Below are 20,440 nucleotides of genomic sequence, written 5' to 3' on the forward strand. Positions count from 1 at the left end.
ATACACACACAAACGAACGTTACCTTATCTCACTTCACTGCACACTTGTTTTAATTGCTCTCCCGGCACTAAGTGTAATAAATTGCAGTTCTTTAATTATGCATGGTGTTCCATAACTCCTGCACGGACGTTTTTACAGGGACGAGCTGGAGAGGAGACACTGACCTGTTTGCAAGGGATGAAATATGCACTACACTTTGTACACTGTGGTGTCAATGCTAGACAAGGGTTATGTTTTCTGCAATGCTGCTCTGCAGCCTTTGGGAAAAAATGACTTTTAAGAGGATGTACACAGTAAAAATGTGCTGAAAATGATTCTGTGCAAAGCTGCTCTCAATGCAGCGGTGCATTTAAAGTTACACTATATGGACGAAAGTATCTGGACACACCTGTTTCTTACTGATTTCAGGTGTTTCAATCAGACCTGTGTATAAAACCAAGCACCTAGCCATGCAGTGTCTATGTGAAAACATTTGTGATAAAAAATGGGTCATTCTAAAGACCTCAGCGACTTCTACTATGATGGATTTGCAATAAGACAGCTGGGATATTTCACCCCTGCTGGATATTCCACAGTAAACAGTAAAGGACATGACTGGAAAGTGGAAGCGTTTAGGAACAACAGCAACTTAGCCATAAAGCTGAAGACTAAGTAAAATCACAGAGCAGGGTCAACGACTGCTAAGGTGCATGGTGTGTAAAAGTCGCCAACGCTCTGCTGATTCCACAGCTGAGGAGTTATGAACTTCCACTGGCATTAATGTAAGCACAAGACCTGTGAGACAAGAGCTTCATAAATGAGTTTCCATGACTGAGCTGCAGCATGCAAGCTTCACATCACCAAGTCCAATGCCATGCATCAGAGAGAGTCATGTAAAGAACACCGACACTGGACTGTGGAACAGTGGAAATGTGTTCTGTGGAGTGAGGAATCACGCTCCTCTGTTTGGCAGTTGGATGGGTGAGTCTGGGTTTGGCTGATAGTAGGAAAACATTTGGTGGAGGAGGGATAGTGGTATGAGGCTGTTTTTAGGGTTTGAGCAAGGCCCCTTACCTTCAGTGAAGGCCAATCCTAAAGCTTCAGCATACCAAGACATTTTGGACAATGCTATGCTTCCAACTTTGTGGCAACAGTTTAGGGAAGGCCCTTTTTAATTCTAAAATAAAAGGGCCCCAGTGCACAAAGCAAGGACTATAAAGACATGGTTTGATGAACACTATCGAGCACCTTTGGGATGAACTGGAGCAGAGATTGCGAGACAGGTCTTCTCATCCAACATCAGTGCCTGACCACATAAATGCTCTACAGAATGAATGGGCACAAATTCCCACAGAAACACTCCAAAATTTTGAGGAATGGCTTCCTGGAACTGTCGAGGCTGTTAAAGCTGCAAACGCCTAATCTAACCATGCAGATATGTTCCTGTTCATGCGTAAGAAGGGCTTCTTAATGATAAAAAAAATATTCTTGCCATATTTTAAGTCAAATGTTTCACTCATTGTGAATCTTCACCGTAGGCAAAGTAAACTCAGTCAGATGCTGAAGGAAGCATGCCGTTTTAGTCATAAAATCATACAGACATAATAAATCTACACTCTATGTCCCTGTTTGTTTTGTGGTTTTTAAAGAGGCATCAGTCTTACTTCTAGTTTGATAAATGACCAGCTAGAAACTCCTCACAGTAGCTTAAAAGACATGCAAGAAGTGAAAAGCAGAACAGCCAATAAAGGCCTTGAAAAGTCAGACTGCCAGAGCGAACAAAATCATAATGAATTAATTTAGCCAAGGCAGACAAATGGTGCCCAAAAACACACAAATGAAGTTCATTATCTTAGAAATTGTGATTAAAGCCTTTTCTCTTTCATTCCATAGGATCAATGTCAAATTCAGTTAAGTGGTGGAAATGCAATTTTGGAACAAACTCGCTCCAATTATGCATGCCAGAGTGTTGTGACAAAAGACCCTCAGCTCTCCTCTAATGCAGTTTGAAAGAGAAAGCAGTGAGGCGAATCAGGCGTTCGGCTGGATCAATGTCTTTTAGCTGACAGCGACTCAATAGCTGACATCCAAGTGTTTGTGATAAACTGCAAACAGCAGCCAGAGAAGGGAGGAGGTCTCTAGAATAATTCACTTACATGTGTTAATGACGAGTGTGCCAGTGTGAGCGCTGGTTTGCATAATGCTGTGAAATGAAAGCCTGAAGGAGGCGCTTATATGTTGCATAATGTAAAAAAAAAAAAATTGTCTACTAAGACAACGTGCTGAGTTTTGCAGGTGTTTGTAATTGTTTTGAATACATTTGCTATGTCACTGTCATGCATCAGGTGTGAAAAAGTGGCTAAGCTCCATGTCTGAAGGGTTATCTGGAAAACATCTCTGAAGTTTAGCATCCACATTTTATCTGTATGGTTTATCTGTAATTAAAGTGATATGTAGCCCCTGATTATACAGCAAGTCTACAGATAAGGCTGCAAATAAAGCTGATATAAGAACTTGATTAAGATTTTCCTCAGTGCAGTGTGAGATAAGGGCGCAGTTAAGTAAGTGTTCATCCTTATTTCTCAGCTGCTTGATTTAGCATGAATGAATTCAGATTTTTCTTCTTCCCAGTTGAGCCGTGCAAACCTCCAACGTCTCCATCCATTCAGTGGAAAGAAGTCCTGCTTGATGTTTTGTGCTAAACCAATGGAGGGTAAAGATGCTGCTCAGATAAAGCTCACATCGCATTGTGTCATTCAGTTTAATTGCTGTCTTACTCCACAGTTATGCAAGACTATTCATGATTATGGATTTGTATGCTTTCTCCTCCAGTCGTTATTGTTCTTCTGAGGAAAGGTGTGAAAGTGGAGGCTGAGTCAGTAGATCAGTCTCACAGATTCCTGATATTTTTTTAATCTCCTCTCTGCATTTGCATGCAGTGATAGCGCTTACACAATTAGCAACCTTTTTTTTAACTGAGCCTGCTTCCTATAAGAGTACAAAAGGGAGATATAAAAGGCAATGAACTCTGGTAACTATTTTCATGATGAAAATAACAGCCTGCAGGAAGATTACAGCTTCATTTCACCACTTCTTTTATGTAAATCGGCTTGAGGACAAACTGTTGATGAACTTTTGCTGATTGCATCGAGGGGTAAATGTTCACAACAGTAAAGCAAACAGCTGCAGTTTAGCAAACACTGTTTGCTTCTTGATTATGTGTTGTCTCATTTTATACCCCATTCAGGCTTCCTTCACACAACATGATGCATTTAAAAGTCCTTATCAGAAGCTTATCTTAGGTTGTTATTTCTGCACATAAAATAGCTGATGAAATAATTCCTCTAACAGCCGGGTCTGTGCGGCTCTTTGCATCATCATTATCAGAAATAGAATATGGCACTTACAGATGAGGATGCAACTATTAGCCCCCCTATTAAAATGTCATTTTTTAGAAGTATTTCCCAAGAGCTGTTAAACACAGCAAGGATTTTTTAACAAAGCTTCTCCAGACATTCTCGTTTTATTTTGGATGCTTACATTATTTTACTTTACACACAGAAACAAAATTATGTTACAAAAAATTTAAAAAAAATCACTACATGGGGTCAGAAGCATGTCAGCATGTCAGCAGGCCATCAAATCTGAAGGAGCTTGAGAAACTGGATTGAGAAGAACGGGCTACGACTCCTCAGGAGACGTGTTTGAGACTTTTTGACAACTACAACAAACGACTGCAGGCTGTTATCCAGCAAAAATGAGAAACAACTGATTATTAGCATTAGGGGGCTTATTATTTAGACCCTACTAGTTTTTGTTTTTTTTTGCAAATTATTTGTTTCTGCGTGCAAAGAAAAATAATGTAAGCATCCTAAATAAAACATAGAGGAGTTAATAATTTCATCCTCATCTGTGTTGCATAACAACATTTTTCATATATCACATGTCACTTCTTTGGTGTTTGAAGAACTCGGTGTCCTGATTCCTCCACCGACCTGTTGCTACGGGAAACTGCTGATGCCGTTGTTCAGGATGATGCAAATACATCTATTTATAAAAATCATCTGAATGCATTTCAGCTTCCTGCAGACACAACCGTGTGAAGACTGATCCGCTCCCCTGAAGAGGAACTTTATCCCAATGTGAAAAAAAAAATGACTCAGACTGACCGGAAACTGACTCACACAGTGCGAGACTTGTGATCTGAGTTGCTGACTTTGCCGTGTCTAAATTCTTCCTCTGGAACATATATAACCAAAGTGGTAAAAGTGAGAAAAATACAATAATACTGGAGTGATTCTTACCTGTGTTGGAGCCTGACAGGTTGTATCTTGAATTTGCCTTTTTAATGATGTTCTCGTGGATTTGGTACCACTCACTCTCAGTGTTACACCTAAGACGGAAAGGTAAGGAGGACAAAAAGAAAATTAATCCTTTCTATCAACATTAAATTAAAGAAGAGAAATTCTGAATCCTTCAGTGTCAAAAACTTAACCAAGTAAAGACTTAAGCCCATCTTTCGGTGCCCACGTCTTTAAAAGTCCATGTCACCAGCTTGTAACTTATACATTTCTGTTTTAAATAATCATCTTCTTGCACTTATTGCAATTGTTTTTTAAGGCTTTATAGTGTCTATTTATATGTAAATATATATGGATTTCTGCCCTATTGTATCTATTTATTTGCACTTGCAGCCATCAGTTGCATCTAATGTTAGCATACGTAGCATGTACTGAAAGATCTCCTGTAACTTAGACTGCAAATGATGGAGGTAAAGGGTATGAGTTTGGCTGTGAACTACATCATAGTCCAGTTGTTTGTTACCTGATTTAAAACTTAACTAGGCCATATCAAGTGAAAACAAGTTCCTACTGTATTTTCTGTGATGCCTTAACCTAATTCCAAAAACATGCAGCTCAGTATGTTAATCCTAATCCGACCAAAATTGCTGGTGTAACTGCAGGTATAGGAGGGTGGTTGTATTTTCTTCTGTTGGCCAGTCACACTGATCCAGCTCTAATTTAGGTCAGAGCAGTGTGCCAACAGAAGTCTTTTCTGTCCCTCAGGGCACTGTGTAGACCAGGCTGGACAACAAAGTGCTTTCAAGGCCAGTGTGTCGAAATACAACAGGAAGCAGGGCTTTGTTTTTGTGCAATAGCTTTAATAAAATTGCACTATTTGTTACCAGCTAATAAGACGACCTCAGCTGAACTGCTTTGTAGCTACATAAAAGGGAACTTCAGTGCTGGGAATGTCAAGACTTGTACTTGTTTCTTCAATATTAAACATTTACTTTAAGTGTCTTCAAAATAAAATTTCAATGTGAGTTAACCTGTGGAGAGAAAGGATTTTTAAAGAAATAGTCTAATAGTTTTGGGATTGTCTACATCAGTTGTTCATACACATCTAATAAAGCTGAAGCTAGCAGACAGTTAGCTTATTTTAGCATGAGGACCCACAGCAGAAACAAAATCTGTGATTTTCCCACTTACCGTCAAACACAAATCAAACAAACAAGATAAAAAGGATAACAACAAAGTTTAAGAGAGACTAAAGAAGCTCATGAGACTGGGGCTCACAGGAAAATGACAAGACAAGATTTCAACTATTTTTTAGGAAAACCTAGACAACAAAAACCAGAATAATAGTCTAAGGCAGTGGTTCTCAACTGGTCTAGGTCAGGACCCACCACCACCTCCGTGTCGACCAACTGCAACCCAGATTTCTGAAAATTTCCAATCATAATCAAGAGTTTTTGATGAAAAAGCTGCAGTTTGGACGCTAAATGGAGGAAACCATGAGAAGGACAAATAACTGGCTTAAAAATTGCATTATCATAGGTGCACATTACATTTTAATGGATTTTCCTCAGACAGCATGGAAATTTGGTCATTTATCAAGGAATTTCCCAATTATCTTGGGGGAAACAATTTTATATTTGGGGGAAAAATATAAATAAGTTGAAACCTTGAGAAATAGACTTACATTTCCTCATTATCACTGGAAAACCTGATAAAACACAAGGATGTACTGTATGTCCACATACTTTTGAAGACTATGTTTTCTTGGCACCCATTCACGACCCACTGGAGAGAGCTTTGCGACCCACTTTTGGGTCCCAACTAGGGCTGGACAATTATTTGAAATTTGATTGTGATTTCAATTTCGGCTTCTCACGATCATAAAAACATTATATAGGAAGAAAACGATTAATGCACCTGTGTTGCGTGCGCAGCTGCAGCAAGCGTGTGACATATGTGGATCAATAATATGAGGAGCGAGTGCTTAAAAACATGACAGAACGGCAGCCTTTGGTTGATAAGAAGGGTAGGACATGGTAGGACAATTTGCATGTTGCAAGTTTTACAGGAGTGCATGTAGAGTGGGTATTTAATTTTATTTACTGTTTTTTATTGCTATTATTTAAAATATTATTATTATTTTACTTGTTACCAATTTATTTTTCATTGTTCTTTTAAGTTGTGGTTCAATAGATACTCAAGTTTTGAAATCAATGAATGATCATGTTTATTGATCGTGATTTCAATATTAGTCAAAATAATCGTGATTATTATTTTTGCCATAATCATCCAGCCCTAGTCCCAACCCACCAGTTGAGAACCACTGGTCTAAGGCACAAAGGCAAAATAATGGTGTATATATTTTAACGAACTTCAAACAGCTCACAGATCAGCTATGAACAACTTCTAGCTGCCACAGATAAGATCTAAAAGTGGCAGAAGCATCTCCCATGTAATTTCCAGTTCGACATCAGACCAAGTTTACTCTCAACAGCTCTGTTTCTGCATCCAGCAACAGAGCTGGAGGATGTGAACACAACGGCTAAATGTGTTAAATAAAAGAATGCCCTGGAAGTCAACTATCCATTATAGCATTTTGAAATATCAACTCTATAAGGTTAAAATGTAACACTAGAAAGGGCTGACTGTTAACAATGAGAAAGAGTTCACTTAAGTTAAACAAACTATCAGAGTATAAGAGCCAAAAGATCAACTCCTTCAGAAGAGTTATTTCAACTCAGCCTTAGAGTTATCAAACGCTCTCGCATGTTCTTTCAGATTAAGTTGATTCAAGGTCACAGAGTTTATTCCACACAGTAAAAACTGAAGTGTTGGATTTTCAGTGTTAACCATTTCAGAGTTGATTTTAACTCTAAAAGTGTCTGCCAACTTCAGCTTCAAATCTGAGGGTTGGAGATTTTCCATCATGCCCTTGGGTAGAGTGTTTACCCACTGCTTGGATTCCTTCACTTATGTTTTGGAGAGCCATTGTTTATGATGTTTAACACTTCTGCACCATGACAGAAGTTATCTACTGAGTTGGTCACTGACACGTAACCTGACACACCAGATAGACTTTCATATGTCCATAGCAAAGATGAATAGTATTTCAAATTCAATATTCATCTGCTTTTGAAAGGGCAGAAGTTTTCATAAAATTCTCAGTAGGTGATTGGATGAATGTTTTGTCTGTCACATTCATGATGGGCCAATCAGAGCGACAAGACGAAATAAGTTTGTAGACATGCATATCTCCAGAGCTCACCTCAGCTATACAGGCTAAACCTATTACTTCAAACAGCGGAGCTTATCAGTTGTTAAAGTTTATGCAGAAGCCTAACAGGGTACATGCAAAAGCAACTTTTCTGCTAAGAGAACAGTGTTAATTTTGGCAGCTGTTTTTAATTTCAGTCTTAGTCTTAGTCTTAAGACAAAATGTCTTTTATTTTTAGTCACATTTTAGTCATTTCTACCCTTTTTAGTTTTAGTCTAGTTTTAGTCGACAAAAACTCAAGACATTTTAGTCTAGTTTTAGTCCATAAAAAGTCCTCACATTTTAGTCTTAACATTTATTTTCTTGCCTTAATTTGGTACCAAGTCATGGTACCAGAGTCATTTGTCATTTGTTCTCTGCACTCTGCCAAACCTGGGGTCCCTGCTTTCTACAGCTGAGAGGCAGAATAGATACAGCTGCATTGTTTTATGACAGACTGACCACCAATAGAGAAATATCACAGATTTTGAATGTCTGATGAAAACCACATTACATTTTAGTTTAGTTTTAGTCATGTTGACAAAAACAAAACTTACTTTTTGTCAGTTTTAGTCATCACAAATCTATTTTTTGTTAGTCTAGTTCTTGTCATAGAAAAGAAGGCTGTTGATGAACAATTTTAGTCATAGTTTTAGTTGATGAAATTAACACTTTAAGAGAAGATATCAGTGTGATTCTTTGCTCTTATTTCAATAAAGCAACATGGTTGAGGTCCGATTAAACTGCCGCCATGCTATGGCTACATCCAAGCTAATAGCTACACTGGCAGCAGCCACAGCAACAAAACCCTGCTCACAGCTACCGCCTCATTCTCATCTGTCTTCAGTTTGGCGCGAACGATGTGGTTTGGAGCTTTTTAAGCTAGATTCACCTGATGACAGTCATGGCATCTGGCCGATCTATCTGCTTAGTAAGGTTATTATTAACTCAGAAAATTTGTTGAATTTAACACTATGGGAGTTGTATTAATGTGTTGGTTTTGCTGAATGCAGTGTCTGAATAACTCTGGTTCAGGGTAAAAAATTAACACTTAGAAAGTGTTGATTTAATGCTCAAAACAAACTTTTCTAGTGTTAGATTTAATGCTCTGTGTTAATTTGCTCTTTGTCTATGGACCACCATCGAGAGCCAGTTTTTACCTTGATGAGAAATTTTTGTGACATGTCAGTCTCACAGGAGGAGATCTTGTTACACTCTAGCCTCACCAGTTTTTCCACCCCATCCTTCCTGTTTCATCCGCAAATGTCTGCCAGAAAGAGAGCAGCAGACACTTGCAGGTGAAAAAATCTCTAAGATTTAAGATACAATATCCATCTCAAAGATAAACTGATTTCCATCTATTTGGTTTTTAGGCCAAAGTATATATCTGTTTGTTTAATCTCTTTTAGTTGTACTATAGTGATAGTGTCCATCATTACAGCTGAGAAACAGTGGAGGGGCTGTCATAAACAGGCCGAAGGAAGTGCTGTCTCTCCTGTGTGAACAGAGCTAAAAACAACAAACTAGAAGGACTCCACAATTTCCTTACATGAAGGGCATTAAATTCTTGCTCTACTGATATCCAGAATGCTTCAAAGTAAGCCTTTTAGTAAAGTTTTGTTTACCATTTGGAAGAAAAGACTTTAAAACGTGTCATTTTCAGTGACTTACGCATAAACCTTGAGCAGGTGGTCATCCTTGGAGTCAGCAGTAAGGAGATCTGCAATGCTGACGACAGCACAGCCAAAAGGCCGCCTGTACTGTACGCTACACAAGTTCTTCTTTTCTCCTGCTCCCATTCTCCCTGCATGCACACAAAAACAAAAAGAAGCTTCTTCAGTCATAACAGCCCTGCGACAAAAGCCCAAGAGATTTAAAAGACATGTAGCGCTCTGCAGGAAAAAACACTCCCACCTATTCTTATGATGTGAACAACGATGTAGACATCTTTTCGCAGATCACTGCTCCCCAAATCCTGTCAAAAAAGGAAAAACATACTTGAGCATCAGATTGGATCATAGTAAACAAGCTACAGGCTGACGTAGAGTTCAGTTCTCAGGGTAATAGAACATGATTGCTACAAATACATCTTTGAAAATGCACCACTCACCACAAATAGTGTGCATTGTCTCTCTGTCTTCTCTGGAGACTTGGGCAGCCCGCTCTTATTCAGCTTCACAAAGAACCTTTCACTGTAAAAGACGAGAATCAGAGGCAGAGAACACATATTGAGATGAAAAAGGTCAAGAGTGATGTCTGGGTGTCATCATAAACAGCTAAATCCAAGCCACCGCTAACAGGAACAGAATAAAGATTAGAAACAATGTCAAAAATGTCAAGTTCTTAGCAGCGGGCACTGGAGAAAACGCTTCAAAGTTCAAACTTCAAACTGAAGCAGCCTGAAAGAGGACATGAGGCAAGAGAGACAAGCAAAGAGGGAGTGGAGACAGAAGGATAGGAGGAGAGAAAAACATATACAAAGCTTGAATTACTGAACCGAATCCCCAACCCGACAGATTGTCTGTAACATATCCGACAAGAACATCCTCACGTTGCTCCTCCGCAGCTCAATAAAATATTCAGCGTGCTTTTGCACACTGTGGATTCTTTCTGACACATTTTAGACACGATACTGGACTGTCAGCAAAAACAGTGACGGGTAAGAGAAGAGAACGTGTAACCTCAGTCTCATAACAGCCAGGCTTGTCATAAATCCTTTTGTGGTGACAGGGGTAGAGTGAAACCATTATTAAATGGTGAAAACAGACAAAAGGAGAAAATTACCCTGCTATATGCAGGTAAATGTGACAGATACTAAGCTGTCTTTTTGATTCAGCATTAAAAGAAACTGATGCCTGCTGTCCAATAGTCGATAACATCTCTGGTCCGTCTTAGTGCATGATAACTCGTCCACAGCCATGCTAACGAATCTGGAAATTGCCGTTAGGTGAACAGCTAAGCTGTGAAACTCAGTGAGGCACATAGGAAAAGAAAACATAAAAATAAACAGCTCTGAACACAACCTGCTATTTCAGAAACAAATGATGATTTCACACATTTACAAAACTGCTGAATATTCAAAAGTGAAAACACAACTTCAATTTGCATGAACTTTTCCTTCCAGTCCCATAAAAGAAATCCTAACTGAAGTCAGGATAAACCACAGGCAGGAAATTTTCAGGATATGCATTGGGAGTAAGGGTGCTGGGTTTTTGGATTTACATCACTTGACCAATGCACAGTCTTTGCAAAAAAAAAAAACTGTTGTTCTGCCATATCGGCTTTTATCATGTCTTGCCTTTTAAGAACCCCCCAAACTCAACCACCTTCCCCAGTGCTTGCACAATTGAGCAGCACCACTCCAGGCTCCTCTGCAGCCATCTGTTGCGAGACTAGCTAGAACACTTTGTTGTTCCTGACAGTGCTGTCCAGTTCCCCTTGTATCTCCGCTTCACCAATGATATCTAGGAAGGTCTACCTCACAGGTAGTCAATGAGGTAGCTGACATTTGCAGAATGACCTTGAAATTGCTCTCTCAAAATTCAAGGAATATTTAAACATGGCCCATGTAACATTCGAGTATATAACATTCAATTCAACTCTACTCCCCCTCCCTTCCTGCTCTTCTTCCTGTTTGAGCTCCATAGCTCCACTCATCTTCTAATATACCTCCTTGCGAATGTGCACATCTGCTGAATCGAATACTGACGGTGGCAAAGCTCTCGCGGAGTGATTTTGCGCCACTTTTCCACTGAAATCAATGGTCGGATTACAGGTTAGAAAACACGTCATCTCAGCGTGAACAAATTCTACATAGGTCCAAACACCGCCGGTAACTCCGCCATTGTATAAACTTCTCACTGAGCTGAGGCACAAGCACACCTACTACAGCGGCCAATAAGAACGCTCCCTCGGTCCTGAGCCGTGATTGGCTGCGAGTACTAGCCTCCTAATTGGCTGGAGCATCGTCCCTTTCTGGTTCTCCTCAAGTGGGAGTGCAGCACGAGGAGGCATTGCAGAAGTGTGTTATTATTTTAGATGGCTTCAATAACAAGATGTTTTTGTGGGCATACAACACTAAAAATAAATCGCTTACTACAGCTTTAATAGTTATTATGGGACATTTCCCAACTTTGACAGGAGGAACTCTACAGACTGAAGTGAACTGTCTGTGGAAATGTACCATGATGCTACTTCAAGGCAGACTGGTACTCTGGGCTACATACTCCAATCCACTCCTAATATGGAAATTTAAAGCAGGTATTTTACCTGTGGTCATCGTTCCAGTTCAGCACACCAACAGGGATGGCCATTCCACGCTGCTTTGCAATGCCTACTAAAATGTCAAGTTTCAGCTCTTCCGATTGCATTCATCAGCAGTAAGTTCTAAGAAGACATTCAGATAACCTCACACACCTAATTCACCTTTTTCCAAATTTATATGATTCTCACAGGTTCCAAGTAATATCAGCACTTTGGAAAGTGTTAGTATTTTAACTCTCTTGTGGTATTAATTTTTAACACTCACAGTGTTGTTTGTTATACAATAAAGTGCACTTTTAACACAACATCATGCTATTTCCTTTCACTTTAGGTGTTATTTAAAGTCATCATAATTTTGAATTATTGACAGTGCATTGCCCTTTCCATACTTAATAAAGACTACCACCTCGCATTCAACACATGAAGCTGTCAGGTGTCTTACGGCAAAGATGGAGCAAAGAGAGAGACGATGATCTGGAGTACGCCCTGAGGTGTAAGTCAGTACACCAGCATAGATCAGCTGACTCCCTGCAGAGCTAGACTTGCACTGAATGGATTAGCTCTGTTAAATAACTCCAACACTGAGGGCCATTTCACTCAGAATGGAGTTAAATTTACACTCTGGGAGTTAAAATCAACTAAATCTGAAATGTTTAACACTGATACGTCACCACTCCAGTTTTTGATGTACATCCTAGAGTGCAGAAATACAGGATACTAGCAAGAAGCTGATAGGAGATGATAAAACCACAGCTTACAATGCTTCATTTTTAACATCTGATGTGGTGCCTTAGTTGGTGCATTTATAAGATGAATGTACTAGTGGATGTCTCTTGGGTGCATAGATGACAATTACAAACACATTTCAATAAATTGGTCAGAAAATATACCTGGGTGTTTTATGTAAGTACTTTCTACGAGTGGTGTTATAATGAAATTTCAAACACCATACCATCTAAAAATGTATTCAGATACAAAATGAGCAAATAAACATTTATATCAGGTAACAAACATGTATTTAACATTCTATTTTGGGTTATATTGTAAGTTTGTAATAATGATGATACCCTTGGTTGAGCCATTTCCCTTGAGATATAAAAGGTCATCCTGCTGGCTGCACTAAATGAAGAAGCAAGGGATCGCCCAATCATCAGGATTCTCCCTCTGGAGTAGCATGAATATCTGTGCTAAATTTCATGGTAATCGTTCCTGTGGTAGTAGAGACTTTTCTGTCTAGACAGAAGTAAAGCGACTAACAAGGATACTTTATCCTCCCTGAAGCTATAATACCAGTGCGGCTGTAAATAAAAACAATAAGCAGCCACACTGAGATGACTGGAAAAGTAAACTGTCTGGCATCAAGTCCAAGCACCACTGAATCATTCTGGAAACACTGCCCATACTTATAATAAGAGGTTCAAGACCTTGACAGAGCAGACTGAACTGTCTAGAAACAAGAACCCTGGCCTCAAATGCCCCACACCCACTCATTGTGCAGGCTAGAAATTAAGCGCATGTCGGTCAGAAACAGAAAAGGACGGACACGGCTCGCATTTTCATCCTCTTTGTACTCTGTCCTCTTTCTGTATCTTGCACACACGCTCAAAGAGAGGCAGTGGACGCTTCCTGCTGGGCCCCATCTCATCCTGGCTGGCGAGCTGAGGGCTAATCCAGTTAGGTGACTTTCACAGTCCACCGATAAGCGGGGAGAAAACCTTGTAATGCAGCCGGGCCTGACAATGAGCCAAGGCGCTGGCACCGATAGCCAGCGCCAATTCAGACAAGAGCAGAACATACCCGACAGATCCTATATAACTCGACCTCATGCTGCATACAGCTACAATGGATTAGGATGTTTTCATAATAGTCAGGCTATTAAAAGCTCCTCTTACAAGCTTAAAACTTACCATGTCTGATGTGAATAAGCGGCTGTTTCTTGCACTGTATTTTGTGTATGTAGGGCATTGGAATTGAATTCATTAAGTTTCTGATTATTAATTATACAAATACTTGTGATTTTTCATACATGTATTCCTTCTGTAAAGTTTTCTCTCATATTGGAATGACTCAATTGAAAGCACACTTGATACAAAGTTGGTTGTTCCTCATTAGTTGCTCTCCGGTACTTTCCAGACGATTCCACTGTCCGTATGGAGACAGATTCCTATGCATTAGACATGAGGCTTGCTCACGTTTTCCCAAACCCTAATTAGCACCTTATTGTCGAAACCCCAACTGCCAATTAACAGCCACTCCTGCAAGCCCAAACACGCACACACAAGTCTCATACATGCTCTTCTCCCTCTCCACAGCTGCAGCGTGTTGATCACCACTGTCCCCCCAGTGGGACCTTATCTCCCTCTATCACCACCCGCATTAACATAACATGAATGGCCCATTTCCCTCCCCTCTGGGCCCACAGTGCACTGGCTATTCCCTCTCCTGATATCGATGATTGCATTAGGAGCCATGTGCTCACTCGACGAAGGGGGGAGGAGGGGAAATGGGCCAATGAGCGACTGGTGTGTAAAATAGTGGGTAAATTAACTGCCACTGTTGCCGCCAACATGCCAAGAACCTGAAATCTACCCAGGAGGCTGAGTTGAAGGAAAAGAAAATACTCCAGAATGCAGAAGCAATGCGAAAAAAGCATGCAGAAAAACATGCACACACTCGAACACACTTCAGTAATTATTTTGCAGACATCACAATGAAAAGATGCAGAAATTTTGATTGTTAAATGACACAGAGATGGCAGCAAACATGACCTGGAATAGCCCCAAATGTTATAAAACAAAAGAGCAACAGTGTCAGCGTGCTACATTGCCCTACAGTGTTTGTGTGTCCTGCAGAGGAGCCAGACAATGAGCCTGTATCACACACAAAGAAGCTGCCATGATGCACTGGGGCTGCTGGTGTTGGCATAGTACAGAGAAGATGGGTCGGACCCCCATCTGGTCTGACACACACTCAGAAACACTTGGAACCCATGGAGAGCTCAGAGGGAAGCTCACAATGGCTCGGTGCCAGGCGACTTGTGTGAATTTGTGTGCGTCTGACCAGACAGTGGGAGATAATGCTGGCGAGCTGCCATGGTGAGATTTTCCTCGAAGATAGAACCTCTAAGACACAATGGTGAAGCCCTCTCACTGCCTTTATCCCCCAAAAACTGTAATTAACCGATTAAAGGAACAAGCCATACAGCAGGGAAAATAGCTTTGTGTCTGTCTCATACTAGAATTGTGCTGAATTTCTGGACTTTAGTTTAAAAATTATAGCATGTACAGCATTAAAGGGAGATGTTTGAGCTTAATAACAAAAGCTGGCTTCATTCTGTTCAAGAAAAACAAGATGTAAACCTGCTCCAGATGCATGATCGAGTCCAATTACTCTTACCTAAGGTAGAGGAGTGTTCAAAAGCAGGAGCAGAGATTGGGGCTTCAAGTGGAGCTTGATATGATACACAGTGGATGCTAATCAACCACTTAAAGACAAAGAGTGGGTTGGGAATAGAAGTGAAACATCTACCTTCATTATTTCTAACCCATGCATCAAGTATTTACATATAATAGATAAAAGAAAACAAGTGCACACTTAATGGGTGCAGTATGTAAAATTGGTAATATAAGTGATACTGAACAATCTGATTTTGATGCTCCTGTCTGGTCGTAATCTGTTATTTGATCCCTCCATGGTACTGTAGAAACATGCACAATGCAAGATAGTGGACTCCATGGATTGATCCCTTCCTATGTATGAATATAATGCTTAACCTAAGCATCTGTTTTCCCATTCGACTAAACGCTCATTTAATTTTGTTTAACCGACCAGTCTAAAGAGGAGAAAATATTTCAAAAACAGTCAAATTCCTCACAGGGTCATTGTGTCAGAGGGTGTGATGTTAGCCTGATAAACTCTAGAGTGTGGCTAACATTAAAAGCTAGCTCTGCCAGCCTTTGCTCCTCTTTGCAGTTTGATATCGTGCTTTGATTTGTGGCCTCTTTTCAATTCAGTTAAGCAATATATATGTGCATACAACCCTCGACAGACTGCATACCACTTTATTTCTGTTTACTACTTGATAAACTGTCATACGGCGATGTTCCCACTACATGCTAACCGTTAGGCTACCACTAAGCTTCTCAAAATCACGTCCAGGGATTGAAGTGCCAGGGGAAAGCTCAGACAAGAAGGCATCAGCCATCGACTAAAGCTACAGTGGCCTCTAGTGGCGGGAGGTTCATTACAGTTTAAAAGAGCATTATAGAGCAGGATTTCAAGCCTGTGTTTATAAAAAATTATTGGTAATAATTGATAACCAGTCTTATCAACTTGTACACCTAACCCGTGCTGGCTAATTTGAAAAACAAATTTAACCATCATACCGTTTAACACATGCATTTCTAATTCTAAGTTAAAGGCAATAGAACAACTGCATACATTCAGGCTGTTAAACACTAATTTAGATGGGTCAACTTTGAAATATTAAGTTTCATTTTTTACAAAATTTGTTCCGCTCCCCTGTGGAAAAAGCGAAACTGTGATTGGAACACATGTCAAAATTTGTGTTAAAATACAAGTTCAAAACTTATTTTTGCAGCAGAGACGTTGTGCATTATATATCATGCATTCTTTCTAGTGGCATATTTTGACATATATTCTTCATTTTGTATGTTTTTATTAAATATGAGAATTATTTAAAAAGTATCATTCCCTTTAATACAACAATTCATATCCAATTTGCAAAATAAGTCAAAATCATCACAATTAGCCTAGATATTTTTTTCCAACTTGTTCAGCCCTGATTTTATTTAATATCATGTTGGCTTTAGTATAAAATGAATTATTGATCATTTTTGTTGGAAAATACATGAAATGAGGAACTTCAGGAATAATCGCATATCAAATCGCAATCGCAATTTTGGGTAAAAAAAAATCGCAATTAGATTATTTTCCCAAATCGTTCGGCCCTAGTTGGTTACAGTAAAGACTGAATTATTGCCTGTTTTTGTTGGAAAATACTTGAGATGAGGAATTTAAGAAATAATTGCATGTTAAATCGCAATCGCAATACTGGGTTAAAAAAAAATGTGCAATTAATTTTTCCAAATCGCTCAGCCCTCGTCACGTTTGATAATCAAAATATATGCATTGTGTTACAAGAAACTATGAAAACTCAACATCAAAAAGGTACAACTTCAAATGAAAAAGCAACATAAAAAGAGATATGTTACATTTTCATTTGTCATAGAATTAATATTAAAAATATCTTTGTAAAAACTGCAAAACTGCCAAAAAGGACTTAAATTGTATCATGGACTGAGTATAGTGATATATCTTGAGTCAAGTCTACCTTCTACCCTCTCTGACAATTTACAGGCGTTAATAAAATTAAGCAGAAATAGTCGATATGGTTCAAAAAAGCCTTCTTTGTCTTTGTGGATCATAAATAACCAATTATGCAATTCTCAGTCTGTTTAAGGGTCAATTAAAATGTCTAACAGGAGCTTAAAGTGTCTTTAAAACAAACTAGCACATCATGCATGTAGGTCTAACTTGTTAGTGAACCTCTTCTTTGTGATCCTGATTTATACAGAGGAAGAAGAAACCACAGATAATCCACACAAGGTTTAGAAAAACTCAGGTCAACCAGGTTCACATAATAGTTTTATTTGATTTGATTTTTATTCCATCAGTGTGATGAATAATGAGTCAGATTTTCAAGAGCAACATAAGTAAAGTTACTGCACGCTAAAACAAAAAAAGGCCCATCACTGTCACCCTTGTTCCTCTGATGTGACCCTGTGGGGCGGAGAGGAGCGTGGAATGCAAGCATGACTTATCAAAAGAAGCTTCAGTGCTCATTTCTCAACCCACACGTTTTTTTCTTTGCCTGATGAATCCACTTTGTTTGCGACTTGAAATGGAATTTCTTCGCTTTGAACTGTGAAACCGGGGAGTTTAAACACAGTCCTGTTTATGGCCGACGCCACATCAGGGGAATGCGGGTGCTTTTGTGTTTGTGTCTCATGCAGACTCCCGTGGGTAATGTGGACAGTGTGGACAGTTTATGGGAGAAAAGAGCATGGCCTTGCCCATTTTTATACGTCAATTTGATCTTAAATAGCCTGCTTCATTTAATTAATGTTGTGAATATAGTTAGCAAGGCTTCCAGAGATCAAAGGGGATCCAGTCAAAGTGTCACCCTGCAAATATCTTTCCACCTCTCACACATTGCTTTGGACTGCACATCAAAATTAGTCTGGGCTGAGAAAAAAATCATATCTGATCACACATCACAGTGATGGAACCTTACAACGAAAGCATAATAATTAAGGAATCAGTATTCAAAATGTATGCAATTTTCATTATCACTTCAAATCTTTTCATTCAAATGCCTACCTGAGTGGCCTGTTCTCCCGTCCATCATAAATGTGGAAAAAGACTTCCAGCTCCTCCCCTAGATTGGCGCTCATCAGACTCTTCATGTGCACAAATAAGTGATGGGTGCTGGCGGGCGCAGGCGTCTCCTTCTTACGATGCCGGTGTTCCATCTGGAGAAGAGGAGAAGACAGATTTTCTAAATGTTATCTTCTTCATGTATTGAACTTAGTCTGCAACAACACACCTTGTTGGACCAAAAGTCAAATGCATAAAGCAGAATATTAAAAATCTCTGCAAAAATATCAAAAAGAAAAAAAATATCGCATTGGCATAAGTATTCAGACTCGTTGCGTCAACTCTTCCACTCCCACTTCTCCTGATCTTTGCTTAAATGTTTTAAACCTTGATTACAGTCCACCTGTGGAAAATTACATTGATTGAGGATGATTTTGAAAGAAATACACCCCTTTACAGAAGGCCTCACAGTTGACAATGCATACCAGAGAAAAAAATCAAACCATGACGTCACAGAACTGGGACGAATGTGAATGTCCTAGAGTGGCCCAGCAAGAGCCCTGACTCAAATCCTGAGAAACATCTCTGGAAAGACCAGCTAAAATTTCAGAAACTCTGTTTCACTTTGTTATGATTGGGTACTGAGTGTAGATTAATGAGAGGAAAATGAATTTAATTGATTGTAGCATCTGGCTGCATCATCAGGGGGTCTGAATACTTCCTGAATGCACTCTATAATGTTATACTGCACTGGTGTAGATTTGGGATTTAAAGGATGGGTTCAGAATGGTTAAAAAACAGTAAAAACCCTAAGCCTTTAAATCCTGAAAGATCCCCAAATGTAGGATCAAAGCTCATCAAATAGAGTTAATACTGAGGGTAAAAACAACATGTGGTTACATCCCTTTAAATACCGACCAATCACATTAAAGAGATGCTGTATTTAAGGTTGAGTTTCCTTAATCAAAGACATGAAATAATCCTAGGAGACACCTCACTGTTGGGGGGAGCTCTGCTGCAGATTTGCATGGATATTTAAAGATGAAGATATAGATTTTGGTGAGTTAATATAGCATGTAATATTGAAGACTGTGAACAGCACCAGAGGCCGTATTATTAGAGCTGTATTGTCTGCCTGTTTCTTTGTTGTAACCTTGGTTACAGTGGAAAAATGGGACAAAAGAAAGTGAGCTAATTTCTTACACAAAGATTTAAAAGGTAATAATATTATAACATATTCACTCATCAAAAGCACCAAAATATTGACTCTCTCACATTTATTTACCTCAAGCAAGTAGTCAATTAATTCTTGACACAAATATTTAATGGTGTTGTTATGATTTACATCCCTTTCAAGTGAAAAATACATCCAAATTCACACTGAATACAAATGAAAGCAGAGCAACAATCAAACAATGCAACATAACTTCACACATCTCCGAGTATTGGCAGTGATATGACGTGCTATGTTAAAGTCGATCTGCATTAAAGAGATCGATAAAGCACCACACACAGCGTTGCGCAGTGGTGTAAATAGCATCAAGATTAACACACACATTACAGCTCTGTTTATGATAGGTCCATCCTAATCTGCTGTCAACATCCCAAAATACAAGGACAAACACACACACTCATGAAAACACGCACACACCGAGCACCAGATGGCCAGTAGAGCCACAGCCAAATTGTGCTCCACATTTGCCTCTGTAGTAGGATGTAAAGAGGTGGGGAGGGGGGAGGAGGGCATGAGGAGGGTAAGGAGAGAAGAAAGGGAGAAGGATGGAGGCAATGCAAGAGTGAGGAGCAGAAAAGCATCCCTGAGTGACAATAAGCACACAAGCAGACAGTTATAATACCTGAATTTATCTGAGGAAATTTGCAGCATCTTAAAATGTTAAAAGAAGGATTTTTCTATCCTTTTTCAGCATGAGACATACTGGTAGATCATGTTGTAGCAGCAGCCATGTTGTAGTACTCAAGTCCATGCCCTGGGCTGAAGTAATACAAACCAGTCCTACTTTAAAGACACCTGATTTGACTTGGACTTGAGCGCTAATGACTCAGACTTGGACTCAGACTCGAGCAATGATTGCATTAGAATTCATAACATGGAGAGGGTGACTAAGACTCAAGTCTTTATTAAGACTGCTTAGTCATTTTTTGTTTGTTTGTTTGTAAAGGCCCTACTGCTGTTTTTCCTTTAAGTTTTGAGACAAGGCTGGCATGTGTTTGTCCTCGTCCGCA

The 20,440-nt window shown here is 39.4% G+C and overlaps 1 protein-coding gene across 9 annotated transcripts in view; it reads right to left on the reverse strand.

The window, feature by feature from the left end:
• The window catches only part of dock4b (dedicator of cytokinesis 4b), a 222,183-nt gene that overhangs the window by 110,711 nt on the left and 91,032 nt on the right, over positions 1-20,440 (reverse strand). For all 9 annotated transcript variants that reach the window (XM_041780989.1, XM_041780988.1, XM_041780986.1 and 6 more), the window contains exons 9-13: positions 18,200-18,351; positions 9,645-9,726; positions 9,449-9,509; positions 9,206-9,338; positions 4,285-4,373 (exon numbers count right to left, since the gene is read on the reverse strand). In XM_041780989.1, the coding sequence (XP_041636923.1) occupies positions 4,285-4,373; positions 9,206-9,338; positions 9,449-9,509; positions 9,645-9,726; positions 18,200-18,351 (517 nt within the window). The remainder of the gene's footprint in view (positions 1-4,284; positions 4,374-9,205; positions 9,339-9,448; positions 9,510-9,644; positions 9,727-18,199; positions 18,352-20,440) is intronic.

This window comes from Cheilinus undulatus, linkage group 23 (genome assembly GCF_018320785.1).
Source record: "Cheilinus undulatus linkage group 23, ASM1832078v1, whole genome shotgun sequence".
In the NCBI taxonomy this organism is placed as follows: domain Eukaryota; kingdom Metazoa; phylum Chordata; class Actinopteri; order Labriformes; family Labridae; genus Cheilinus; species Cheilinus undulatus.